Below are 18,284 nucleotides of genomic sequence, written 5' to 3' on the forward strand. Positions count from 1 at the left end.
ACACTGTGGAACAACAGATTCTAACTGTCTTCTATACACTGGGAAACAACAGATTCTAACTGTGTCTTCTATACACTGGGAAACAACAGATTCTAACTGTGTCTTCTATACACTGTGAAACAACAGATTCTAACTGTGTCTTCTATACACTGGGAAACAACAGATTCTAACTGTCTTCTATACACTGTGAAACAACAGATTCTAACTGTGTCTTCTATACACTGAGAAACAACAGATTCTAACTGTGTCTTCTATACACTGTGAAACAACAGATTCTAACTGTGTCTTCTATACACTGGGAAACAACAGATTCTAACTGTCTTCTATACACTGGGAAACAACAGATTCTAACTGTCTTCTATACACTGTGAAACAACAGATTCTAACTGTGTCTTCTATACACTGTGAAACAACAGATTCTAACTGTGTCTTCTATACACTGGGAAACAACAGATTCTAACTGTGTCTTCTATACACTGTGAAACAACAGATTCTAACTGTGTCTTCTATACACTGGGAAACAACAGATTCTAACTGTGTCTTCTATACACTGGGAAACAACAGATTCTAACTGTGTCTTCTATACACTGAGAAACAACAGATTCTAACTGTGTCTTCTATACACTGTGAAACAACAGATTCTAACTGTGTCTTCTATACACTGGGAAACAACAGATTCTAACTGTCTTCTATACACTGGGAAACAACAGATTCTAACTGTCTTCTATACACTGTGAAACAACAGATTCTAACTGTGTCTTCTATACACTGTGAAACAACAGATTCTAACTGTGTCTTCTATACACTGGGAAACAACAGATTCTAACTGTGTCTTCTATACACTGTGAAACAACAGATTCTAACTGTGTCTTCTATACACTGGGAAACAACAGATTCTAACTGTGTCTTCTATACACTGGGAAACAACAGATTCTAACTGTCTTCTATACACTGTGAAACAACAGATTCTAACTGTCTTCTATACACTGTGAAACAACAGATTCTAACTGTGTCTTCTATACACTGGGAAACAACAGATTCTAACTGTGTCTTCTATACACTGTGAAACAACAGATTCTAACTGTGTCTTCTATACACTGTGAAACAACAGATTCTAACTGTCTTCTATACACTGTGAAACAACAGATTCTAACTGTGTCTTCTATACACTGGGAAACAACAGATTCTAACTGTCTTCTATACACTGGGAAACAACATATTCTAACTGTGTCTTCTATACACTGGGAAACAACAGATTCTAACTGTGTCTTCTATACACTGTGAAACAACAGATTCTAACTGTGTCTTCTATACACTGTGAAACAACAGATTCTAACTGTGTCTTCTATACACTGGGAAACAACAGATTCTAACTGTCTTCTATACACTGTGAAACAACAGATTCTAACTGTCTTCTATACACTGTGAAACAACAGATTCTAACTGTCTTCTATACACTGTGAAACAACAGATTCTAACTGTGTCTTCTATACACTGTGAAACAACAGATTCTAACTGTGTCTTCTATACACTGTGAAACAACAGATTCTAACTGTCTTCTATACACTGGGAAACAACAGATTCTAACTGTCTTCTATACACTGTGAAACAACAGATTCTAACTGTCTTCTATACACTGTGAAACAACAGATTCTGTCTTCTATACACTGGGAAACAACAGATTCTAACTGTGTCTTCTATACACTGGGAAACAACAGATTCTAACTGTCTTCTATACACTGTGAAACAACAGATTCTAACTGTCTTCTATACACTGGGAAACAACAGATTCTAACTGTGTCTTCTATACACTGGGAAACAACAGATTCTAACTGTCTTCTATACACTGGGAAACAACAGATTCTAACTGTGTCTTCTATACACTGGGAAACAACAGATTCTAACTGTCTTCTATACACTGGGAAACAACAGATTCTAACTGTGTCTTCTATACACTGGGAAACAACAGATTCTAACTGTGTCTTCTATACACTGGGAAACAACAGATTCTAACTTTCTTCTATACACTGTGAAACAACAGATTCTAACTGTCTTCTATACACTGAGAAACAACAGATTCTAACTGTCTTCTATACACTGTGAAACAACAGATTCTAACTGTGTCTTCTATACACTGAGAAACAACAGATTCTAACTATCTTCTACACACTGGGAAACAACAGATTCTAATTCAGTACTCTCAAAAACAAGCCTTTTGGGATGTAATGAATAACATGATCTGTGTCCCAAATGGCACCCTTTTCCCTTCATAGCTTCCTATGGGCCCTGGTCAATAGTAGTGCATTCTTAGGGTACCAGCTGGGATACATCCATTGCTGCAGAGTCAGTGTATTCTGAATGCCTAAAGGAGAAGAGCAACACCTGCATGCAAACAAATATTCCCAATTGTCAATGTGGCGGCAATAAGATGTTTCAAGAGCCGTTTTTAAACTCCAAACCATTTCCAGACAGAATGTCTCCTGTCAGCTCTTATGCATCATTAGTAAGCTGGCAACAGAATGTCTGTATTTCTCTCTCTCTCACTCACTCACCACACACACATACAAACACACACAAACAGGCAGATAAACTTTACACACACACACTTGTGCCTCGAATCCATTTGTCGCTGGCAAATTGCACCACAGCATCTAATTCAGGCCCTTAATTTCAGAAGCCTCGGAGTGATTTCCTGCTAAGTTCTTTTCTGGAGCATCCAACCCTGACATTTCCTATTTACCCAGAGAGAAACAAACTGTTTTTCTTCTCCTGCCATGAGAAGTATACAGCTCTCGCTCTCTGAGGAGACGTGATGAGGAGGAGGCCACTTTAGACTACAGAGGACCATTTGGGTTTGAGTCCACATACAGAGAGACCTTAGGACATTGACAGCTCATCTCTGTTGGTCTCTTTTTGCTTTCTCTCTCTAAGTACATCACAACAGTCCTCCTTTCTTGTCTCAAATAAATGACTGAATATCTAAGAGAAAGGATGAGAAAGAGAAACTACTTCCTCCTTTCCTGCCTCAAATCAATTCCTGAATGTCAAAGAGAGAGAGGTGGAAACACTTGTGTTAACAACATGAAAGCGTCCCCTAGCAGTGTACATAGACTGGTGCTGTTCTGAACTTAGTGGCCCTGGCCGTCACAGCCTATAAGAGCCTAGCGTCTGACAACAGACCTAATGTGAGTAACTAGAATATATGACGGCCTGTGTGTTTGTGTCCAGATCAAAAACACCTGTCACTAGGAATAAAGAGCTTCCACTGAAGAAAACAAACTACTTCAAAACCCCATTATGTCAAGTGTTGCTTAGTGTCCTCTCAAAGAGACACTTGCAGTGAATATTCTCTCTCTCTCCCAGAAGAGGAGAATAGGAGGTAGAGATGTAGGGAGGGAGGAGGGGTGAGCACACAGAGGGTCACCTGGACTAAGATGGATAACACTTGGCCAGGAAAACTCCAGAGGATATTTGAACTTCGAAAGAATGTGCAAAAATACGTCCAGCCAAGCTGGCTCCAAGATTCCAGCACAGTTACACCCTCTCCTGTTGAACCACCTCTACAGCACAGTTACACACTCTCCTGTTGAACCACCTCTACAGCACAGTTACACACTCTCCTGTTGAACCACCTCTACAGCACAGTTACACACTCTCCTGTTGAACCACCTCTACAGCACAGTTACACCCTCTCCTGTTGAACCACCTCTACAGCACAGTTACACCCTCTCCTGTTGAACCACCTCTACAGCACAGTCACACACTCTCCTGTTGAACCACCTCTACAACACAGTTACACCCTCTCCTGTTGAACCACCTCTACAACACAGTTACACCCTCTCCTGTTGAACCACCTCTACAGCACAGTTACACCCTCTCCTGTTGAACCACCTCTACAGCACAGTTACACCCTCTCCTGTTGAACCACCTCTACAGCACAGTTACACACTCTCCTGTTGAACCACCTCTACAGCACAGTTACACCCTCTCCTGTTGAACCACCTCTACAACACAGTTACACACTCTCCTGTTGAACCACCTCTACAGCACAGTTACACCCTCTCCTGTTGAACCACCTCTACAGCACAGTTACACACTCTCCTGTTGAACCACCTCTACAGCACAGTTACACACTCTCCTGTTGAACCACCTCTACAGCACAGTTACACACTCTCCTGTTGAACCACCTCTACAGCACAGTTACACCCTCTCCTGTTGAACCACCTCTACAGCACAGTTACACACTCTCCTGTTGAACCACCTCTACAGCACAGTTACACACTCTCCTGTTGAACCACCTCTACAGCACAGTTACACACTCTCCTGTTGAACCACCTCTACAGCACAGTTACACACTCTCCTGTTGAACCACCTCTACAGCACAGTTACACACTCTCCTGTTGAACCACCTCTACAGCACAGTTACACTCTCCTGTTGAACCACCTCTACAGCACAGTTACACACTCTCCTGTTGAACCACCTCTACAGCACAGTTACACACTCTCCTGTTGAACCACCTCTACAGCACAGTTACACCCTCTCCTGTTGAACCACCTCTACAGCACAGTTACACCCTCTCCTGTTGAACCACCTCTACAGCACAGTTACACACTCTCCTGTTGAACCACCTCTACAGCACAGTTACACACTCTCCTGTTGAACCACCTCTACAGCACAGTTACACCCTCTCCTGTTGAACCACCTCTACAGCAGTTACACTCTCCTGTTGAACCACCTCTACAGCACAGTTACACCCTCTCCTGTTGAACCACCTCTACAGCACAGTTACACCCTCTCCTGTTGAACCACCTCTACAACACAGTTACACACTCTCCTGTTGAACCACCTCTACAGCACAGTTACACACTCTCCTGTTGAACCACCTCTACAGCACAGTTACACACTCTCCTGTTGAACCACCTCTACAGCACAGTTACACCCTCTCCTGTTGAACCACCTCTACAGCACAGTTACACCCTCTCCTGTTGAACCACCTCTACAGCACAGTTACACACTCTCCTGTTGAACCACCTCTACAGCACAGTTACACCCTCTCCTGTTGAACCACCTCTACAGCACAGTTACACACTCTCCTGTTGAACCACCTCTACAGCACAGTTACACACTCTCCTGTTGAACCACCTCTACAGCACAGTTACACCCTCTCCTGTTGAACCACCTCTACAGCACAGTTACACCCTCTCCTGTTGAACCACCTCTACAGCACAGTTACACCCTCTCCTGTTGAACCACCTCTACAGCACAGTTACACACTCTCCTGTTGAACCACCTCTACAGCACAGTTACACACTCTCCTGTTGAACCACCTCTACAACACAGTTACACTCTCCTGTTGAACCAACTCTACAGTACTCTGCATCACACGGTCAGGAAGAAACATTATGAAAATGGAACCGGTTATTTATTTATTTCACATCAGGACCAGAGGTTCAGAGTGTGTGTGTCTGATGTGTGTGTTTGTAAGTGTGTGTGTGCACTTGTACGTGTGTGTGTGTATGCTTGAAAGTGTGTAAGTGTGTGTGTGCACTTGTACATGCGCACTTGTATGTGCGTGTGTAAGTGTGTGTGTGTGTGTGATGCAGATGAGTGGCTAAGGTTTATAATTTGTTGTGGTTCTGCTCTGATGCCCCTGGGTAAACTACAGCGGGGTTAAAACAGTGGAAAGGGAATGGCTTCATTGGTGACTTGGCTGCTATGGTGTGTGTGTGTGTGTGTGTTCTCTGCCCACACATTCAGAGCTGGCCTAATAGTGGAGTTCTGAGGGAAGCAGCCAGGTCACGCAGCAGTGGCTGATGGGATGTAGCAAGGGTGCAATCGGGCAGCCTGAGGCTTGTAGCCATGGTAACAATACCAATGCACACACGGACACACAAAAGCCCTCCACGGATGACTTCCTAAAGAGAAACAGTCCCAGAAACAGGAACAGAAGTGGAGGCTAGCCTCTAACATCTCAGTTTATGGTTCCTACCTAGAGCCAGCCAACATGACTAATTATTACAGATGGCTCTGTTTGGCTTGATCAACAACTGAGGCACACTGAGACGGGGCAGTGTGTGAGGTGTGGGTCTGTCATGGCTCCAAAGTCATCTCCCTCTGCACTCCTGCAGGCTAAAGGACAGTCAGGAAGCCCGTTGGAACATAGACCACACTACCATGCAGCTGCTACAACACTGTTGGAGCTGTTAGAATACACACTCTCCATTACAATGCTGCCATTCCCTTTAATCCAGATACACTGTATGACCACCAGTATGTGAACACCTGCTCCTCGAACATCTCATTCCCTTTAATCCAGATACACTGTATGACCACCAGTATGTGGACACCTGCTCGTTGAACATCTCATTCCCTTTAATCCAGATACACTGTATGACCACCAGTATGTGAACACCTGCTCGTTGAACATCTCATTCCCTTTAATCCAGATACACTGTATGACCACCAGTATGTGGACACCTGCTCCTCCAACATCTCATTCCCTTTAATCCAGATACACTGTATGACCACCAGTATGTGGACACCTGCTCCTCCAACATCTCATTCCCTTTAATCCAGATACACTGTATGACCACCAGTATGTGGACACCTGCTCGTTGAACATCTCATTCCCTTTAATCCAGATACACTGTATGACCACCAGTATGTGGACACCTGCTCCTCGAACATCTCATTCCCTTTAATCCAGATACACTGTATGACCACCAGTATGTGGACACCTGCTCCTCCAACATCTCATTCCCTTTAATCCAGATACACTGCATGACCACCAGTATGTGGACACCTGCTCGTTGAACATCTCATTCCCTTTAATCCAGATACACTGCATGACCACCAGTATGTGGACACCTGCTCCTCGAACATCTCATTCCCTTTAATCCAGATACACTGTATGACCACCAGTATGTGGACACCTGCTCGTTGAACATCTCATTCCCTTTAATCCAGATACACTGTATGACCACCAGTATGTGGACACCTGCTCCTCCAACATCTCATTCCCTTTAATCCAGATACACTGTATGACCACCAGTATGTGGACACCTGCTCGTTGAACATCTCATTCCCTTTAATCCAGATACACTGCATGACCACCAGTATGTGAACACCTGCTCGTTGAACATCTCATTCCCTTTAATCCAGATACACTGCATGACCACCAGTATGTGAACACCTGCTCGTTGAACATCTCATTCCCTTTAATCCAGATACACTGCATGACCACCAGTATGTGGACACCTGCTCCTCGAACATCTCATTCCCTTTAATCCAGATACACTGTATGACCACCAGTATGTGGACACCTGCTCGTTGAACATCTCATTCCCTTTAATCCAGATACACTGTATGACCACCAGTATGTGGACACCTGCTCGTTGAACATCTCATTCCCTTTAATCCAGATACACTGCATGACCACCAGTATGTGGACACCTGCTCCTCGAACATCTCATTCCCTTTAATCCAGATACACTGTATGACCACCAGTATGTGGACACCTGCTCGTTGAACATCTCATTCCCTTTAATCCAGATACACTGCATGACCACCAGTATGTGGACACCTGCTCCTCGAACATCTCATTCCCTTTAATCCAGATACACTGTATGACCACCAGTATGTGGACACCTGCTCGTTGAACATCTCATTCCCTTTAATCCAGATACACTGTATGACCACCAGTATGTGGACACCTGCTCGTTGAACATCTCATTCCCTTTAATCCAGATACACTGTATGACCACCAGTATGTGGACACCTGCTCCTCGAACATCTCATTCCCTTTAGTCCAGATACACTGTATGACCACCAGTATGTGGACACCTGCTCGTTGAACATCTCATTCCCTTTAATCCAGATACACTGTATGACCACCAGTATGTGGACACCTGCTCGTTGAACATCTCATTCCCTTTAATCCAGATACACTGCATGACCACCAGTATGTGGACACCTGCTTGTTGAACATCTCATTCCCTTTAATCCAGATACACTCCATGACCACCAGTATGTGAACACCTGCTCCTCGAACATCTCATTCCCTTTAATCCAGATACACTCCATGACCACCAGTATGTGGACACCTGCTCCTCCAACATCTCATTCCCTTTAATCCAGATACACTGCATGACCACCAGTATGTGAACACCTGCTCCTCGAACATCTCATTCTCTTTAATCCAGATACACTGTATGACCACCAGTATGTGGACACCTGCTCGTTGAACATCTCATTCCCTTTAATCCAGATACACTGTATGACCACCAGTATGTAGACACCTGCTCGTTGAACATCTCATTCCCTTTAATCCAGATACACTGTATGACCACCAGTATGTGAACACCTGCTCCTCGAACATCTCATTCCCTTTAATCCAGATACACTCCATGACCACCAGTATGTGGACACCTGCTCCTCGAACATCTCATTCCCTTTAATCCAGATACACTGTATGACCACCAGTATGTGGACACCTGCTCCTCGAACATCTCATTCCCTTTAATCCAGATACACTCCATGACCACCAGTATGTGGACACCTGCTCCTCGAACATCTCATTCCCTTTAATCCAGATACACTCCATGACCACCAGTATGTGGACACCTGCTCCTCCAACATCTCATTCCCTTTAATCCAGATACACTGCATGACCACCAGTATGTGGACACCTGCTCGTTGAACATCTCATTCCCTTTAATCCAGATACACTGTATGACCACCAGTATGTGGACACCTGCTCGTTGAACATCTCATTCCCTTTAATCCAGATACACTGTATGACCACCAGTATGTGGACACCTGCTCCTCGAACATCTCATTCCCTTTAATCCAGATACACTCCATGACCACCAGTATGTGGACACCTGCTCGTTGAACATCTCATTCCCTTTAATCCAGATACACTGTATGACCACCAGTATGTGAACACCTGCTCCTCGAACATCTCATTCCCTTTAATCCAGATACACTGTATGACCACCAGTATGTGGACACCTGTTCGTTGAACATCTCATTCCCTTTAATCCAGATACACTGTATGACCACCAGTATGTGGACACCTGCTCGTTGAGCATCTCATTCCCTTTAATACACTGCATGACCACCAGTATGTGGACACCTGCTCGTTGAACATCTCATTCCCTTTAATCCAGATACACTGTATGACCACCAGTATGTGGACACCTGCTCGTTGAACATCTCATTCCCTTTAATCCAGATACACTGTATGACCACCAGTATGTGGACACCTGCTCCTCGAACATCTCATTCCCTTTAATCCAGATACACTGTATGACCACCAGTATGTGGACACCTGCTCGTTGAGCATCTCATTCCCTTTAATCCAGATACACTGTATGACCACCAGTATGTGGACACCTGCTCGTTGAACATCTCATTCCCTTTAATCCAGATACACTGTATGACCACCAGTATGTGGACACCTGCTCCTCCAACATCTCATTCCCTTTAATCCAGATACACTGTATGACCACCAGTATGTGGACACCTGCTCCTCGAACATCTCATTCCCTTTAATCCAGATACACTCCATGACCACCAGTATGTGGACACCTGCTCCTCGAACATCTCATTCCCTTTAATCCAGATACACTGCATGACCACCAGTATGTGGACACCTGCTCATTGAACATCTCATTCCAGAATCATGGGCTTTAGTATGGAGTTGGTCCCCCCTTTGCTGCTATAACAGCCTCCACTCTTCTGGGAAGGCTTTCCACTAGATGTTGGAACATTGCTGCTATAACAGCCTCCACTCTTCTGGGAAGGCTTTCCACTAGATGTTGGAACATTGCTGCGGGGACTTTCTTCCATTCAGCCACAAGAGCGTTAGTGAGGTCGGGCACAGATGTTGGGAGATTAGGCCTGGCTCTCAGTCAGCATTCCAATTCATCCTAATGGTTTTCAATGGGGTTGAGGTTAGGGGTCTGTGCAGGCCAGTCAAGTTCTTCCACACCGATCTCGACAAACCATTTCTATATGGACCTCGCTTTATGCATGGGGGTATTGTCATGCTGAAACAGCAAAGGGCCTTCCCCAAACTGTTGCCACAAAGTTGGAAGCACAAAATTGTCTAGAATGTCATTGTATGCTGTAGTGTTAATATTTTCCTTCACTGCAACTAAGGGGCCCGAACCATGAAAAACAGGCACTATGCATTCTCCTGGCATCTGCCAAACCCAGAATTGTCCGTGGGACTGCCAGATGGTGAAGGGTGATTCATCACTCCTGAAAACGTGTTTCCACTGCTCCAGAGTCCAATGGCGGTGAGCTTTACTCCTCTCCAGCCGACGCTTGGCATTGCGCATGGTGATCTTAGGCTTGTGTGGGGCTGCTCGCCATAGAAACCCATCTCATGAAGCTCCTCATGAACAGTTGTTGTGCTGACGTTTCTTCCAGAGGCAGTTTGGAACTCGGTAGTGAGTGTTGCCACCGAGGACAGACCATTTAGCACGGCAGAAATTGTACAAACTGACTGCTTGGAAAGGTGGCATCCTATGACGGTGCCACATTGAAAGTCACTGAGCTTTTCAGTACAGGCCATTATACAAGCCAATGTTTGTCTGTGGAGATTGCATGGCTGTGTGTTCGATTATACACCTGTCAGCAACGGGTGTGGCTGAAATAGCCTAATCTACTAATTTGAAGGGGTATGCATATACTGTTGTATGCATATTGTAGGTGCAGATTCACCATGCATGGTATGGTATTGTCCAAGGCCCACAGTGTGTACTGCAGCCAGCTCTGATAAATAACAGGGCTTTCTCCACTGGCTTCCCCCACAACTACATCTTATCTGATTTATTTGGTCCAGTAGTAGTCGCTACCACAGTAGTGACATACGGCCTGCACTCTGTGTGTGTGTGTGTGGTTATATATGGGCTGTATACATAGATATATGCCCAGCTAGTTCTCCAGAAATGATTGATTGTGTAACCTATCGTTGGTGAAGAGATATCCTATATGAGAGGGGGTATAACCCAGGAGAGTAACGACATTGTCCAGATCCCTATATTCTTTCCCTAATATATGAAGTGTGCACACATTCACTCCCCCCTCAAGAATGTTAAAGCATTGGGCTACATCCCAAATGGCATCCTACTCCCTACATAGTGCAGTGGTTTTGACCAGGGCCCATAGGAAAGAAATATGGCAGTCGCTCGACATCAATCAAACACTCTTAAATCTTGGAGGGGAAGTGAACGAGGGCACACCAGAGATGACAGAGAAGAAACAGAGTGGTGTCTCTCACGGACAATACATTTACTACAGAGTAACACTCAGTTACACCAACAACCAGACGGTCTGTCTCATAACCCTGTGTGTGTGTGTGTGTGTGTATATGTGTGTCGCTGGGTGAGACTGGCTCAGGTACCCCAGCGGTCAGATGCTGAGCTTCACAACTGTTGTAGAGGGTTGATGAATGAGATGAGATATTTTATGCAGCCTATAAATCTACCAACCCAGTCTGTAGTCAGCCAGGTTTCCACTGCCCCGGCTCTCACCTCAGCTAGAGAGAACACTCCCACACAACGAGCACACACAGACACACAGACACACACACACACACACACACACACACACAGGAATGTTTACTCCGCGAATCTGATCTCCAGAAACATTATGTTACTACCTTCCTTAAGTCATTATAATGTCTGAGGAAATTGAGAAAATGATGTTTCAGAGCATGTTTCCACACAGACACACGCACACACACAAACGGGTGGAGGAGAGAGCAGAACAATCACAATCTAGCAATCTAAAACAAACGGAATAACGGAACTCTTCCAGTGTTTCCCCAGTTCTCTGGAGTGTGAGTGGGATGTTAGTGTTGGAAGCATCAGGATCAAGTTTAAAGTCAATGTTGATGGTCCTGGGGTATGAGGGTTGCACCCATTCTCCAACCACTAAAAGGCCTTTCCTTTTCCTCTCTGGCCTCTATCTAGGCACGGTGACAAAATCAACAGTGACGCTACCGCCCCCTACTGACCAGGACCCGGTAGTGCAGGTGAAAAACTGTGCAGGTAAGCAGTCACGCGCACTGAACACGTGTACGTAAACACAAACACGCTCAGACGTGCACATGCATCCACCAACTCACATGTGCACAAACACACATACACTCTTCAATACAGTATCTGCTAGAGGGGATAACTGAGCCTGCTACAGCTAGAGGGGATAACTGGGCCTGCTACAGTCAGAGAGGATAACTGGGCCTGCTACAGCCAGAGGGGATAACTGGGCCTGCTACAGCCAGAGAGGATAACTGGGCCTGCTACAGCCAGAGGGGATAACTGGGCCTGCTACAGCTAGAGGGGATAACTGGGCCTGCTACAGCTAGAGGGGATAACTGGGCCTGCTACAGCCAGAGGGGATAACTGGGCCTGCACCAGCTAGAGGGGATAACTAGACCTGCTACAGCCAGAGGGGATAACTGGGCCTGCTACAGCCAGAGGGGATAACTGGGCCTGCACCAGCTAGAGGGGATAACTGGGCCTGCACCAGCTAGAGGGGATAACTGGGCCTGCTACAGCCAGAGGGGATATTATAACTGGTCACTCTAGTCCTCCTAGGCTGATGGCTAAAGGCTGATGGCTGATGGCTAAAGGCTGATGGCTAAAGGCTGGTGGCTAAAGGCTGTGGCTAAAGGCTGTGGCTAAAGGCTGATTGCTAAAGGCTGTGGCTAAAGGCTGTGGCTAAAGACATTGGTATGCTTTTAAGACTGGAGGCCTGGTCACAGCACAAATTCAATGGGGACATTATGTATTGAGCATCTCAGAGTAGGAGTGCTGACTTAGGATCAGTTTAGCCTTTTAGATCACAACGAATAAAAACACATGAATAGAGGAATCTGATCCTAGATCAGTACTCCCAGTTCTGGCTATATCTTCCATTGTAGCCCAGAGTCCAACCAACAGGTTTGTGGAACCTGAGGGACCAAAACAAACACAATCTGTCTTCCTACAAAACACACTGTTTAGAGAATGGAAAATGGGCCAAGTTCCACACACACACATACTTTCCTTAAATGTTTAATTGAACACCTTATTAACATGGCGTGAATCAATAAAACACTGTTAATATTATCCTCCATACTGAACCTTTAACAGCTGGTAGTAAAACACACTGCTACCATTCCAACAGTGTGTACTGTCAATATTATGACTGACTGACTGGCTGGCTGGCTGGCTGACTGGCTGACTGGGGCAGCAGACCTGTATGCTGGCACACTGGTGTTAATAGTCAGTCAGTGTGTCCCGGTGGAACGAGCACTGTGTGTGCATGTGTGTGTGTGACTGTGTGTTCACAACCAGAGCAATGAGTGAAGTGTCAGTGGTGTGTGTAGGGTCATTCCAGTCCAGACACATGCAGAGAGAACAACACTCAAAGATGTTAAAAACTAGCCAGGAGTTTCACAGTATTTCTATTGAGGATGTCCTTTGGACATGATAGAAACACATTCTAAAGAAGACATCTTTCCAACTCATCATCAAGCTTTGATCATTTGAAATCTGCTGTGTAGCGCTAGGGCAAAAAAACTCAAAAGTGCACCCAGGACCGAGATTGGGAAACCCTGGTCTAGAACATTCCGCTGGTCCATTTCTGTCCCAGGATGTGAAACATGTGTCAACAATTTACACACACGTGTATGTTTATTACTCAGTGTGAGTGTGCGCGTCGGTCCGTGTGTGTGCGTCGGTCCGTGTGTGTGCGTCGGTCCGTGTGTGTGCGTCGGTCCGTGTGTGTGCGTCGGTCCGTGTGTGTGCGTCGGTCCGTGTGTGTGCGTCGGTCTGTGTGTGTGCGTCGGTCCGTGTGTGCGCGTCGGTCCGTGTGTGCGCGTCGGTCCGTGTGTGTGCGTCGGTCCGTGTGTGTGCGTCGGTCCGTGTGTGTGCGTCGGTCTGTGTGTGTGCGTCGGTCCGTGTGTGCGCGTCGGTCCGTGTGTGTGCGTCGGTCCGTGTGTGTGCGTCGGTCCGTGTGTGCGTCGGTCCGTGTGTGCGCGTCGGTCCGTGTGTGCGCGTCGGTCTGTGTGTGTGCGTCGGTCTGTGTGTGTGCGTCGGTCCGTGTGTGCGCCTCATTCCGTGTGTGTGCGTCCACCTACTTGACGTTGGTGTTGGTACAGATGATGTACTCGATCTCATCGGAGTAGGGGTTCTGGAAGGTGAAGGAGCTGGTGCGGATTAACATCCACTCTCTGTTCTTCATACGAAACCTGTACATTACAGACAGCACCTGGCCTTTCAACTTTACCACCTGGAGAGGGACGGAAGGAGAGAGGGAAGGAGAGAGGGAAGGAGAGAGGGAGGACAAAGGTTACATAAGACACATCACAGACCATCTGACCACCTAGAATGGAGGGAAGGGGAACCTTGCGTGTGTGTTTGTGGAGGGGTCAACACATACTGCAGAGACGGAGAGAAACAGAGAAATGTTCTTACGAAGAAGAAAAAGGAGTCATTTGAGGCAGGAAGGAGTTGGGAGAATTCAACAGAAAAGGCTGATTCATTTCTTATTGGTCAGCTTTAATCCATCAGCGTCAAACTGACGTCTTCCTGGAGAGTTTCTCCATCTTGGGTGTGGAGCGTGGAAATCAGGTGGACTTCAGAAGATTTTAGGTTTTCGGTTCCACCCAGTCTAATCTCCCCACCCATACCTCTCCTACCATACCAGTCTAATCTCCCCACCCATACCTCTCCTACCATACCAGTCTAATCTCCCCACCCATACCTCTCCTACCATACCAGTCTAATCTCCCCACCCATACCTCTCCTACCATACCAGTCTAATCTCCCCACCCATACCTCTCCTACCATACCAGTCTAATCTCCCCACCCATACCAGTCTAATCTCCCCACCCATACCTCTCCTACCATACCAGTCTAATCTCCCCACCCATAACTCTCCTACCATACCAGTCTAATCTCCCCATCCATACCTCTCCTACCATACCAGTCTAATCTCCCCACCCATACCCCTCCTATCATACCAGTCTAATCTCCCCACCCATACCTCTCCTACCATACCAGTATAATCTCCCCATCCATACCTCTCCTACCATACCAGTCTAATCTCCCCACCCATACCTCTCCTATCATACCAGTCTAATCTCCCCACCCATACCTCTCCTACCATCCCAGTATAATCTCCCCACCCATACCTCTCCTACCATACCAGTCTAATCTCCCCACCCATACCTCTCCTACCATACCAGTCTAATCTCCCCATCCATACCTCTCCTAACATACCAGTCTAATCTCCCCACCCATACCTCTCCTACCATACCAGTCTAATCTCCCCATCCATACCTCTCCTACCATACCAGTCTAATCTCCCCACCCATACCTCTCCTACCATACCAGTATAATCTTCCCACCCATACCTCTCCTACCATACCAGTCTAATCTCCCCATCCATACCTCTCCTACCATACCAGTCTAATCTCCCCACCCATACCTCTCCTACCATACCAGTATAATCTTCCCACCCATACCTCTCCTACCATACCAGTCTAATCTCCCCATCCATACCTCTCCTACCATACCAGTCTAATCTCCCCACCCATACCTCTCCTACCATACCAGTATAATCTTCCCACCCATACCTCTCCTACCATACCAGTCTAATCTCCCCACCCATACCTCTCCTACCATACCAGTCTAATCTCCCCACCCATACCTCTCCTACCATACCAGTATAATCTTCCCACCCATACCTCTCCTACCATACCAGTCTAATCTCCCCACCCATACCTCTCCTACCATACCAGTATAATCTTCCCACCCATACCTCTCCTACCATACCAGTCTAATCTCCCCACCCATACCTCTCCTACCATACCATTATGAACAAACACACACCCCTACCTGTCACTCTCTGATATTCCCTCCATAAGCATACCAGTGAACCTCACCTGTCAATCTGTCTAATGGATGTGCTGCTTTGCATCTAAATGCAAAATGGCTTTCAGTTAGGGGGATCTGAAATGGCCATTCATAATGAAAGCTCTGTGGACAATCTCAGAGACATGGAAGAGTGGTTTTCCTTTCACACAGAGGGCACCACCAGCTAAACAACAGTGGGAGAAGAAATGTAATCTAATTTTGAGAAAAAGGCACAATTTCCTTATTGACTTGAGCAAATGTGGATTAGACGCGTTTCGACCGCACGTTTTATTCAGAGCATATCTCATTGTTTAAACATGGGCTAGGGAGGGAGTGAGCATCCTACTATTGGTCAGAATGTATGACCTGTGACCTCGGTAACAGGAAGAGATAGTGGAGCAGTCTGTTGTTCCTGGCAGCAAATCTCAAATGGCACACTTCCCTATGTACTGCACCACTGCTGTCCTGAGCCTGGGGCTAAGCAGTACACTGTGTGTATGGAACTGAAAGTGATGTGAGATTCACCTACAGAGACACTGGAAGGTGTGTGTCCGTGCTGGTTTGTATCTCTGTTTTTGTGCGTGTGCGTGTTTGTGTCTTCTAGGTCATGATTACCTGTATGAGAGATTATCCCAAGAAGTGAGAGGCCAGGGCAGGACGGGGCTACAGCCCAGAGGGTGCGCCCCAAATGGCACTATATTCCCTACATAATGCACTACTTCAGACCAGAGCACGTAGTGCACTATAAAGGGAATAGGGCGCCATCTGGGACGCAGCTGGTAAGGCGGACCACCAATTATCCCAATACTTCTACTCTACTGTCAGCGACTGAGGCTGGGCTGATAACTACATAGAGAGAGACAGGAGGTAGAGAGGAGGTGAGGGGAAGGGAGAGAAAGAGAGCAGGAGAGAGGGGAGAGAGAGAGAGGAGGTGAGGGGAGAAGGAGAGAAAGAGAGCAGGAGAGAGGGGAGAGAGAGAGGAGGTGAGGGGAAAGGAGAGAAAGAGAGCAGGAGAGAGGGGAGAGAGAGAGAGGAGGTGAGGGGAAGGGAGAGAAAGTGAGCAGGAGAGAGGGGAGAGAGAGAGAGGAGGTGAGGGGAAGGGAGCGAAAGAGCAGGAGAGAGGCGAGAGAGGAGGTGAGGGGAAGGGAGAGAAAGAAAGCAGGAGAGAGGCGAGAGAGAAGAGGTGAGGGGAAGGGAGAGAAAGAGAGCAAGAGAGAGGAGAGAGAGAGGAGGTGAGGGGAAGGGAGAGAAAGAGAGCAGGAGAGAGGGGAGAGAGAGAGGAGGTGAGGGGAAGGGAGAGAAAGAGAGCAGGAGAGAGGGGAGAGAGAGAGGAGGTGAGGGGAAGGGAAGGGAGAGAAAGAGAGCAGGAGAGAGGGGAGAGAGAGAGAGGAGGTGAGGGGAAGGGAGAGAAAGAGAGCAGGAGAGAGGGGAGAGAGAGAGGGAGCAAGGTAGAGATGGTGTGCAAGAGAACGAAGTGCATTGAGTGAAAAATACTTACAACCCTTATCTGTATCTCTCAATCTTTCATTACCTGAGCTGGAGTGGTTCCTACACGCTACGCGCGTGTGTGTGTGTGTGTGTGTGTGTGTGTGTGTGTGTGTGTGTGTGTGTGTGTGTGTGTGTGTATGTCATTACCTGCCTCTGAGGATTTTAAATGAATTAACAGTCAGTAGGTTGGGAAAACAAAAATGGTTTTCTGCCAAAAAACTGTGTTGCACAAAAGTCAATCGCATACAAACCAATCAAAGCTGACACGCCAAAGCTATTGGACTGTCAATACCTGAACACAAAGGTACCAGCGTCTCTCTCTACCTGTCCCTTTACCTGTCCGTCTCTCCCTCTCTCTAACCTGTCCCTTTACCTGTCCGTCTCTCTCTCTACCTGTCCCTTTACCTGTCTCTCTACCTGTCCCTTTACCTGTCTCTCTACCTGTCTCTCTACCGGTCCCTTTACTTGTCCGTCTCTATCTCTACCTGTCCCTTTACCTGTCCATCTCTCCCTCTCTCTCTCTACCTGTCCCTTTACTTGTCCGTCTCTATCTCTAACCTGTCCCTTTACCTGTCCGCCTGTCTCTCTACCTGTCCGCCTGTCTCTCTACCTGTCCGCCTGTCTCTCTACCTGTCCGTCTGTCTCTCTACCTGTCCCTTGACTTGTCCGTCTCTCTCTACCTGTCCCTTTACCTGTCCGCCTGTCTCTCTACCTGTCCGCCTGTCTCTCTACCTGTCCGTCTCGCTCTCTCTACCTGTCCCTTTACCTGTCCGCCTGTCTCTCTATCTGTCCGTCTCACTCTCTCTACCTGTCACTTTACCTGTCCGTCTGTCTCTCTACCTGTCCGTCTCGCTCTCTCTACCTGTCCCTTTACCTGT

At 46.7% G+C, this 18,284-nt stretch overlaps 1 protein-coding gene across 9 annotated transcripts in view; it reads right to left on the minus strand.

Annotated features, from left to right (window-relative positions):
- LOC110506172 (aryl hydrocarbon receptor nuclear translocator 2) overlaps positions 1–18,284 on the minus strand; it is a 142,549-nt gene that overhangs the window by 65,739 nt on the left and 58,526 nt on the right. For 8 of the 9 annotated variants that reach the window (XM_090222863.1, XM_090222861.1, XM_090222862.1 and 5 more), the window contains one exon: positions 14,139–14,290. In XM_090222863.1, coding sequence (XP_090078989.1) covers positions 14,139–14,290 — 152 coding nt within the window. Of the gene's footprint in view, positions 1–14,134; positions 14,291–18,284 lie in introns of those variants that run through there. The other variant, XM_090222868.1, reaches the window with a different exon arrangement.

The sequence above is a fragment of the Oncorhynchus mykiss genome, chromosome 26 (assembly GCF_057628025.1).
Source record: "Oncorhynchus mykiss isolate SJ-2025 chromosome 26, ASM5762802v1, whole genome shotgun sequence".
NCBI classification, from domain to species: Eukaryota; Metazoa; Chordata; class Actinopteri; order Salmoniformes; family Salmonidae; genus Oncorhynchus; species Oncorhynchus mykiss.